General features: G+C 44.3%; 1 protein-coding gene across 4 annotated transcripts in view; it reads right to left on the bottom strand.

Moving 5' to 3' along the window:
- The window catches only part of zeb2b (zinc finger E-box binding homeobox 2b), an 88239-nt gene that overhangs the window by 12558 nt on the left and 64595 nt on the right, over positions 1–11086 (bottom strand). For 2 of the 4 annotated variants that reach the window (XM_023426984.2, XM_023426986.2), the window contains exons 3-5: positions 9262–9516; positions 3772–3840; positions 1033–1221 (exon numbers count right to left, since the gene is read on the bottom strand). In XM_023426984.2, coding sequence (XP_023282752.1) covers positions 1033–1221; positions 3772–3840; positions 9262–9516 — 513 coding nt within the window. The remainder of the gene's footprint in view (positions 1–1032; positions 1222–3771; positions 3841–9261; positions 9517–11086) is intronic. The other 2 variants (XM_023426985.2, XM_023426987.2) reach the window with 1 other exon arrangement.

Below are 11086 nucleotides of genomic sequence, written 5' to 3'. Positions count from 1 at the left end.
AGGAGGAGGAGGAAGGGGAAGGGAAAGCGGGCCAAAAGGTCAGCGAATCAATGGCAGCTAACGGGCGGGCTGCCCAGAGTGGTATGGGAGTTATCTCTGCAATCTGCTCCACATGAGAGCCACAGTGTCAGGCTGGCATCCGCTGCACTACGACCTCCTCCCGACTCCTCTCACACACACACACACACACACACACACACACACACACACACACACACACACTTGTGCAGCTTCACTTACCGCACCCCACTCAGTGTCAGTTTCCTTGACATAGTAACAAACAGGCAAACAACCCTTTATGTACACAAACACTTAGATACATATACAAAATCACAAGTGGACAAAGTCGTTGACACACACACGTAATTCCTCGTGCCTCCCTAATTGCTTTAAACTGCCCACACTTTTTTTTAATGCCATTCTCGCTGATACGTTCATCATGTCTGAAGCATGAATCATGAATCATGAGCCTGTTCCAATTCAAAACCCCCCTCAGCTCTTTCCCTCCGGGGAGCTTCAGAGGTGCACTATCTGATTTCAAGCCCCTGCCCAGCTGTTGCTTAAGACTGTAGGTAAACACCAAGGCATCCAGTGAATCTGTGGGACCAACAGCTGCCCAGTCGTGTCAGCGGGAAGAGCTGCTGCCCCGTCCAGACGCCTTTCCCTTCTCTTTTTTTAACCTTTGCTGGCCTTTGCTCCTGTTACTGCAACGTTCATGCAACGGTCACGCTACACGCTCATAATAGTTTCATAATTAAAAACAAAAAGCTAAATGAATGAGTAATAAAACATCTAATTTCAACACACTCAGCAGTTTTGCTGCTACAGTATTTCCTAGTCTGGTATGACCAGTGGCTTATTGTGGCTAATGTTAGCTAACAGAAGCTAACTGACATGTCTGAGTAAGTTTGCTGACTTTCCGTCTCACCTTCCTTCCCTAAATTATCTGGTCACTCTGAGGAGTTGAACCCACGGTCTCCCAGTGCTTTCATCTTTGACCCCGCCCACCGACCCCCCTGACAGGATTCGTACCGTTCTCCTCTGGTCCAGTGGCCTCCGGCGTGCCCAGGCGGGACAGCTCCTCCGGGGCTTCCGGGTAGATGATGGCGGTGTCGCCCCGCTGCAGGTACTCTGCGATGCTCACCACGTGGCTGTCGCTGTCGTCCAGCTTCCGCTTGGCAAAGAAGTCCTCAAACTCTGAAGTGCAATCGACGCTCTTAACTGAAGGGGAGGAAGAGAGAGAGAGAGAGAGAGAGAGACAGTGAAGGAGGAGACCAACAGAGAGAGAGAGAGGGAGAGAGGGGGAGGAATAAATTGGATTCATTTCTTCCCCAGAGAAATGTCTTACAGGAGGATATTGGGAACATCTTGGTGGAAATGCGATGAGGACAGCCACCCTAAAACATTACAGCCGTGCTTTGGGGAGAATACATCTAAATTACTGGGTTTGCTTGTCACGCCATGCCGGCTAAAATAAGAATTGTAACTTAATCCGGCCAAAAGTCAAGAGATAAATGCGCTACCATGAGCTGCTGAAGAACAACGTGTAAAAAAACTTCACTGACCTAATTTACTCATGACATAAAATCTGATTCTGAGTTTAGGAAATAAAAAGAAAACACACTCATACATACATACATGCAGAAGCCCGGCTTAATCAGCAACAGAGCCACGTTTCTTTGTATCGACTTTCACATATAAGGTCAATCAAGAGACTGTGGCTTTTGTTGATTCTGTGTTGAACAGATTACCAAGGCCAAACCACAAACCAGCGCAAAAAAAGAGGAGGAGGGGGGGTGGGGCTGGGGGGGTGGGAGAGAAAGACATGCTCTGCCATAGCTGAGCAGAATGTATCTTAAGCCAGCCAAAGTGCTGAGGCCACACAATGCGTTTTCTCAAATTATTTCCCAGTCCCCTCTCTTCAGGGAAACTCTTAAGCTGCAGTGTGGAGATAGCTGCCTCCAAAAACAAACCGGAGCTAAAAGAAATCAGCAGCCTTCATTAGTCAAGGGGATGGCCGACTTTCAAAAATCACACACACACACACGCACATACACACGCACACTTTCGTACTCACACACTGTTTACATCCTAGCGATTCTGGAGGCTGTTTGGCTATGCTGCACCGAAAAAACCGAGTGAAGTCTCATCAGACTTCATCCCCTGTTAATTAGGCTTTTAGACTGTGAGCCAAGGTGAGGTTTAAAGAGCGATTTGTTAGGCCGTGATGACTTTGCGGTCCAATTTGCGAAAGGTCAAGGTAGTAGATATTTGGTTGTCAAAAATGGCACCGAAATGTCATCGGTGCCAATGGATCGCTTTTGATAACCGTGATAGCATAATTTACAGCATTCTCATTAGGTGATTCTTTGTGGCTTCTGAAGACTGCTAAGATAATTGCGAGAGAGTCAATGTTGTGATGATAGTTTTCTTTTTTTTTAAGTGGTTATTTAAGATGGAGTGGTGATTGACCAGGGTGCGGCTTGGTGCAATCAGTTTTCTGGACCTCGACCTAAAAACCGTCAGGGGAATGAAATGTTGTTTATTTTATGTTTTAGTTTCAGTCGATGCAACCTATAAACCTTCTCTGTCATTCAGCTGAATAAAATGACCTTAGCTTTTCTTTTTGACTCATTCTGAATGAAAAATACAAATGCGACGTGTTTCTTTAAGGAGAAACGACCGACTTTTCTTTCAGTGAAGGAGGAAATCACCTGGATCAAAGTGTGCTTTGGCACCAGGACGTGATCAAACTGCTCATGTCTTTAAATGAAATCATATGTGATCTGGTGGCAGGGAGCTTCCATTGCAGTGCAACGGTATTGTTTCCAAAAGTCCTTTAAGCAGTCAAAATGGAAAACATTTGCTATGCTTGAATTTTCAGAACAGAGAGAAGGAAAAAAAAGTGAAGAATAAAACACCACGACGAGCATAAAGTAAAAGTAATTAAAGCTGAAGGGAGGGTTCTGAGGCAGGGCTGCATGGCGTTCTGTGGGGTGAGTTTGGTTTACCATAACAGCATCCGGGGCCAATTGTCATGGTGGCCAGGATGATATCATGGAAGGGAAGGGGTGTGTGGCTGCAAATCAGCTCTGGCGGCTTAATGAAAAATGGCAGGTAGGGTTTTGCTTCCACCGGGAGCAGGCGACGGGACACAAACACACGCAAAGACTCACTCAGCTAACCAGGGAGGCTGAAAACAGCACGTATAATCACAGGTTATAAACATTAGAATCACTTAAGCTGCCCATAAACACCCAGGGATTTGTCTTAGTGGTCACTGTGTCAGCAGGACAAGATTTTCCCTCTAATTACAGCTCACAGTTTTTAGATGTCATTGTTTTGTTCTTGTTATTTTAAAGAGGTGGTCGCTAACAACTTGGAGTCTGAACCCCCAAAGGGGAGATAAATCTCAGGTGTCATTGGATGATGAATGGATAAGAAAGCAGCACAGACATACTTCTGCTACACAATATTATGTCTGTGTGTGTGTGTGTGTATGTGTGTGTGTGTGTATTACAGTGAATCTTTCCATGTTAATCCCTGAAAAGTCTAAAAAGGAAAATCTGACCAGGAAAAACCATTCTTTGGTTGAACTGATCACAAGCTGTGATGAGAGGCTACAAGCAGGGCTCACGAGACAAAAAGGTTGGGGAATCATGTCGCAACTGAGGTAATGGACACAAAGTCAAATACTCTCTGTGCTCTCCTAGTAAAACAGGAGGATTTCACAGCTATAAAAATCACATTCAACATCTTGAGTCAACTCACCTGTACCGTTTCCCACTGCCTGCAAAGTGGCATCAGGCCCCAGGGTGTCAAAATCATCTTTTATTTCATCTGCACAGAAACAGAGAAGAAGAAAAAGGAGGTGGGGGTGAGGAGGGAGGGCGAGTACCTCTGTGTGCAAAGCAACAAACGCTGACAATGAGGCCTTTAAGAAGAAGGTATAGAGAAAGCAATAAAGGCACCACTGTGCATCGCGGCACGCCGCTGCTTTGTTCGGCATGCTTAATGAATGCTATCATCTGGGCCAGACAGTGACTTATTTACCTTTAACATGACAACAAGCGGTGGGGGAGGCGAAGAAAGCTTCAATCGCCAAACAGAGCGATTAAATACAACATGGAGCACATCCACCTGAGCAATCACAGAGCTCCAGCCAACACGCAGGCTGAGCTTATTACTCCCTGGCTGTGACGCCGCTGCAATCCTCTGCATGCAGGATCACGCTTGTTTTATCATATGTCATTTGGTGGATGCTTTTATCCAAAGCTGCCTGGAGTATTGTGAGCGCACACATTTTTTTGATTTCCCACAACCCCTGGCAGAGAGTTAGCGCCTTGCTCCTAACTAAAAAGAATACAACCCTCAACCACAAATTAACAGTTTTAGTTGCACAAACATTTCTGAGGGGCAGAGCTGCTCTGGAGGCAGAAATAACCTCATTGGTTGGATAAACCTCAGGTGGGTGGAGCCAAAGAATTCATGTTTTCTGGTGAAGAATGTTGAAAGAAGTCAAATGAAACAGTAAAAACAAGAGGCTATTATATCAAAGCCTTTCACAGATAATACTACAGGGTGGAGAGCATTTGTCTTGTGACCTCTCTGATTTAATAAACGTGACTGTTAAATTGTGGACATTCAAGTTTTCAGACTCGGAAAATGTGCTGTTTTCTTGGCTCCGCCCACCCACAGCTGACCCTCAACCGTTCTGATTTTTTATTTGTCCCAAAGACGCCCTGCCTCAGAGAAATGTTTGAATAGCTAAACCTCCAGGAGCCTTGGTTTAAACAGACCAGGTTCTTACTGCCAATCAGGATAATGGCACCCAGTCTGTGCAGACGGGCAGATATTGTCCTGGCACAGGTGAGGCAGCTGTAAATAAACGGTGGATTGACGGGCTCATAAACAAACCCCCCTTTGACAAATTCATCCCTCCACGGTCGACAGGAGGACACTGACTGGACAATCAGCTTAAGGAGCCCCTGGTCCCTCCTTCCTGCCTCTGCTGTAAAAATTAAATCAAGGTGCTTCCGAGAACATGGGGGCTTGGTATTAAAAAAAAAAAAAAAAAAGGAACAAAAAACCTGCATTGTGTGCCTTACACGCATCTGTTCTTGCTCTGCTGCTCATGCAAGGACGTTACAAGTGTTGCATTGTGAAGATTTTTTATTTTTTTACCCGTCCACAGCAGGATCTGATGTATCTGACTATCCCTTGGCTATTAAACCAGGATGAGCGCCTACATTGAGAAACCTGGCTGAGATATTACAGGAAAGGTGGTGGGTGTATTGTTGATAATAATGTTATCCTGCTTACATTACTCTACACAAAAGCCAGAAGCAAAAAGAATTTTTATTTTTAGTTGGAAACAATGGGCTTAATAGTTGTGGAATGCTTTCTGAGGCTCACAATTCAGGGTTGTCTTGAAATTAAAGATTTGGCTTCTGCGGTGAAATGATAAATACCCCTGTCAATGGCTCCAGAGAATAATGACAGACTCTTCTGGACGGGTATGTCCTAGTTTAACTTTCCCCTTGCTAGGATTTTTTTTTCCTCTTCTGTTTTTTTCTGTACATTTGATTGCACGTCTGCCAAACTGCATCTAAACCACAGGCGCAGTACGAGAAAATAAATGGGTTTTAAACAACATAAATTAAGCTATGACAAAACAAAACAGATAAAAAAAAACCTCCACCACAGATTAAAATATACCCACAAGTATCAGATATCAGCATGTATGAAAACCTCCCCCAGTTCCCGCTGAACACGGTAAAAAACTCCCTCACATTTCTGTGTCCTCGTAGGCACCGTGTTTGCTTTGGGTAATCAAATTTGGCTGCATACTTTTGGTCTGACGCAAGGGGATGACCAGTGGGATTTACTGGCCCTCCACTCTCCCCTATTTACCTTGGACAACTTTTGTTATCTGTGGTCTGAAGGGAGGGACTGCTGCTTCCAGCAGGAGGTAGGCTAATACCACATACACCTCTCTGCTATGGCCTCTGGCACACATACATGCATGCATCCATGCCAGTCCTGAACTACATTCAAATGGGACAAAGTGTCATTGTGGTGAAACTGGGTGGCAGTAAGAAAAGACATGAACGTTGCTGCAGAGCCTCGTTTACACAAAGATTTTTTTTTTTACAGGAAACGACCAATTTCACCATTTTATCTCATAGAAAAGGATCTAAAATTTTCACATCGTGAAAAAATAGTTTCAAGCAACGTAAAAAGAAAGGGAAGAAAAGAGGGATTTGATTTCTTCTGGAGTCATTTATGCCACAAATATGTGCCTATTCTTGGTCATGGAAAGCATTTTGGATGAAACTGTCCACTAAATGCTGGAAAAGTGTGTTTTGTCAGCAGTAAATCACAGAGGACCTGAGGCGGTAAGGTACACACCTCCTTGAAGAGCGATGTTGAGGTCTGAGAGCCGACTCCGGACCCAGGAGGAGTCCAGAATACCTTGGCCAGACCGTAATTCCACCTATTTTCATTGCAGCTCTGATGCTGTTTATTTTGAAAACATTCCTACTTTTATGGCTGGTCACCGCAGTCGCAGGCGCTTTAAAGTTCTGCCTTTGTGCATTTAACCTCATTTATCCTGAATCTGTCAAGTTGAAGCAAAGCGCTTCATGGTCTCACAATCTCAGAAACGAAACACGATTTTTATTAAAACATGTTTTTGAAAGCTGATGCCAGTTGTGATATTTTTAGACTGAAGTTGTCAGGAGTAGATATTTTGTGTCAGTGCTCCATCACTTCAGATTTGAGCATTTTACAGCCAAAGAATAGCCAATGAATTTCCATTCTTGGCAGGGTGAAAAGCATCAGAATCGCTGCACTTAATGAAAAATATGGAAAAAATTAATAACATAAAAACCTGACAAATGCGCAGAGAAAACAAGAACCACTGTTTTATGACAAACAGAAGGCCAACTTTGGCACGAATGTTATGAAAAAGAAAGATTTTGTGTTTTCAGATGATGCGTCTCCGGGATTGAGCGGAGATGCTTCCGCAGTCCAACGAACATGAGGGAAAAAGTGGGATTTCTACAGCCTGTGATTACAGCAGCGTTCAGTCAGAAATCCTCCCGACGCCCTTAAGAGTTTAAAAAAGGGCAAAGGCAGCACGCAGGTGATTTATTTGAAAATGTCTGTCAGTGATAATGATGTCATACTTTCCAGCACATCGTGTCCAGCCTCACTGTGGGATGAAGGAATGTCAAGGACAACGCCAGACACAAGACTCTGATTGTGCCCTGGAATCAGAAGAGGCTCGGTGATAAACTTTTTCTTTTTTTTTTTTCTCCTCCTCCTTTTTACATGCAGTAATTATGTCTCAGAAAATCATCGAGGCTGTGTTGCACTGCAGCTAAAGACAACTCCACAATACATGAGTGTGTTTGTGTTTTTAAGATGACATTTTTGGGGCTTTTACTGCAACTTTCTGAAGACCTGCAATCGGTTTTACAGTCACTCACACTTTCAAGACCTATGTAAAAACTCTTGATAGAGTAGTGACGACCAAATCAGTGCGATTAGGAGGGAGGGAGGGTGCTAACTTATCTCAGGCCTAAGTTATGTGCTGAGGTATCACTGTAGACACTTAGGCACCGAGGAAGAAAAAAAAAAAAAAAAAAAAAAAAAACAGGCTGGGAAACACAGCACCCGCAAGATTGGGAAAGAGACTCCCAAATGCTCTAATGAACTTGACTTGCTCTCTGAAATATGTCAGACACTTTATCACACAAGAAGCATATTATCTGGGAATTGCAACATAGTTGAATTACAGACATTATGGCACCACGGGTCTTTATCAAATAAACAATTACCGTATGCAACGACAGCTTGTTTATCCTTTATCTTGATATATTTACCAAACTGTCTTTCCTTTCTTCCCCCCGCTTAAGGAGCCAATGTTATTTAGGAGAAGCAAATGTTGATACCCACTAAGTTTTTTTTTCATCCCTAATAAATGTGCAATTTTCCCCCATATTAAAATTTAAGACTGCTGAATGTTCCCCCGTTTTTCGGCACTGTGCACAGCTAGTTCATTAGCAGAAATGAATAGCGGAGCCCAGCTCATTTAAATGGGCTGTCTTACATGACTTCTCGCCATACTCTGTTCCTGTCACATGCTTCCAAGAATCATTGACTCTTATTATACATGTAAATGGCTATCATAAAAATAAAAATTTCATTTAAGATTGTTAATGACTTTTTGCAGCAGTCTGGCTTCCTTTAATGATTATACCCTGCCCCCTAATTAAAAGTATTTATCTTTCAAGCATCCGTGACTGGAGCCCCTGCAATCGGCGTTGCTCAACAAAAGACGATAAGTCAGTCAAGTTGGGTGAAGGTATCACCTGCTGGGGATTAAGCAGCTTGTTAGGGAGGAGGTATCACATGGCATCAGTCACTGTTGGGGGTTGTTGAAATGCCGTAAACGCGCACACAGTTTGACTAAAAGTAACGTTGCGTGTCTCGCGTCTCCTGCGGAATCTGGAGACTGAAACATTGAATCATATCAACCACATTCTCACCTCCGAGTGCTTTTCATTTCCTGCAGCTCACAGGCTTTTTCTTTTTTCTTTTTTTTTTTTTGTGAGGTTATACATTACTGTAAATATTTTTTTGTTGTTTGGCTCAGAGCAGGACTTTTCTCTAAGCATGAACCAAATGGTCTCTGTCGCCCGCAGAGAAACTGTTTATCATGTCTGTCTGCTGAGGGAGCATCATCAGGGCTTCACCATCAGACCTGGCTCAAGTCGTGTTTGCATGGCGCTTGGCGGGGTTTGTTTAAGTCTACTCGGGCACCAGATGGGTGGGGTTTACGGCATAAGACGACACCGCGAGTGGCAGGATGTGCACACAGTCGCAATGGAGTGTCTGAAAGTCAGCTTAGTGGTAGTTCCTGTGATTGACAGATCACCTGAATCCCACATATCTGGTGAAGCAGATAGAACAAAAGCTAGAAGTGTTTTTAAGGTATTTCTTGAGACACATCTGTGAGAAATATTGAAAATTTGGTTGTTTGAATTTTGTGCAATACCTTTTCTTCATCATTCGTAATGGAAATCTCACTTAGGAACAAATCTCTCTACATGTTCTCTTTGTCATTCAAGACAACAGTCTACACTGAAACCCTGATTTAATTAAGAAATCATCAGATTGCCTTTTAGTTGGGGAATCTTTTCTTTAACAACGACATTAACTCGATCTCTCCACCATCTGATCTGAGACACTTACCAGTACCATCCACCGAGGCACTCAGCATGTCGTTGTCGGGCCAGATGTGCTCCACACCGCTGTCCCGCATCTCGTCGTCCTCCTCCTCCTTGGTCAGCAGGCCGTGGCTCTCGGCGTGGGGCGAGGCCTCCGGGTTGGTGAGGCTGGCCGGGCTGCCCGTGCCGTTGATCAGGGGGTCTTCCTCGGACACCGGCAGCTTGTCCTCCTCCTCTGTCTCCGAGCCTGTCTCCACCACGTTCTCATAGTTGAGAGCTGTAACACAAAGGACGTGTGTGGTCAGTAACGGGAGAGGACTGCAGAGAAATAAGGATGTTTCATATGAACAATCGAGTGTTGGCAGCTTGTAGTGGTACTGATAAAGGAATGTGGGCATACACTGTTTTTATACTTGTCAGCTCAGTCATTAAACTCCAAACATAAATGGCAGAGGAATCTGAAAAGGGTTTGCGACTTGTTTTGGAAATTGAGGTGTATTCCCAGATTAAAAAGGTCACCCCACATCACTGCCTCTTCCAAGGCGTAGGCGCTTTTCTTTTTTTTTCTTTTTTTTTTGTGGGTTACACCCCAATTACAGCATCCGCGTCTGGAATTTGTGACTGAACCACAGCGGTAGGCAGACAGCTGTCGAGGAGATGCGAGCCAAAATAGCCACTAATTTTCAGTCCTGCTCGCATGCCTTGGATGCCAACGAGCTGCACCTTTCAGGACGGCTCTGCTCCGGCAGCATACCCGTCACGTTTGAGATGCACCACATAACACATGCAATATTACAAATGTCGTTGCTATGCATACAAAAGGCTTAACCTATAGTAATTTAGATTATTCACTGTGCGTACCCTTCGGATGTCTTCACATTTGCATTGCCAGTGAACCATGAACATAAATATAAATGTTTCCAAACATATGAAAATATAAAAACACGCCCGGGCCTCCAGGCCGATTGAGTGCACACATTCAGGGAGGTAGGCTGACATACATACCACACACACACACACACACACTCAAAACTCAGCATCAGCAGAGCACGCCTGGTTCCACAACACTCAGGTCCCAGACATATGCCTGCTTCTCCTAAAATAGACGGCCTGTAAATAAGGGCTGTGAACTCAATCAAAGGTGGCTCGCGTGCAAATTAGTCACCGCCATCGGCAGCCATCGGCCGCAGCGTAAATCGTGGCAGAAAAGGACGTCAGAGGACTTATTGGAGGAGTGCAGATGGAGCACTAGGCGAGCCAGAAGCATGGCATGGGGACACACCTCATTGGCAGCTTGTACAAGAATGTTCTGCGGTAAGAGCCAATCATGGGAGGGCCCCGAGTTAGAGTCGCCATAGTGAAGGTGAAGGCTTTTTTTAACGTGCTTCAGTTGAATTTATGTTTCTGAGTAATAAAAAGGGCCGTAAGTCAGCAGAGTCTTTGGTGAAAATCAACAGATTTATACCTAATAGCTTTGACATTCCACGTCATGTTTTAATATTTGTGCATAAATAGTGTAAAATATGCTAAATGCCTCACATTGTGACCCCGTAAGAAATCAACAAGCTTAATTGAGGCTGTTTTTTGGGCAAAATTATAGCTACTGAGGCCTGAAAGTGTCTCTGCCTCTTGAACTTTCCCAGAATCAAGAGCGGCAACAAGATGAAGTTCACGCATGACATTTCTGAAGACATTATACATATGAAAAGATAATCCTCCCCACATCTCCTCCTAACACGTCTCCGTACGATTGACTGGTCTGCACTTGCCTTCAGCGAACAACTGCACAACAGGTGCAAATTAAAATGAAAACAGGGCTTTCAAATGTGGGAGGGGAGGCGAGGGGTGGG

Source organism: Seriola lalandi, unplaced genomic scaffold (genome assembly GCF_002814215.2).
Source record: "Seriola lalandi dorsalis isolate HSWRI2012SDOR001 ecotype SW California unplaced genomic scaffold, Sedor1 jcf7180002054850, whole genome shotgun sequence".
NCBI lineage: Eukaryota > Metazoa > Chordata > Actinopteri > Carangiformes > Carangidae > Seriola > Seriola lalandi.
The sequence above is the reverse complement of the archived record's forward strand: the minus strand, read 5'-3'. Positions and strand labels throughout refer to the sequence as shown.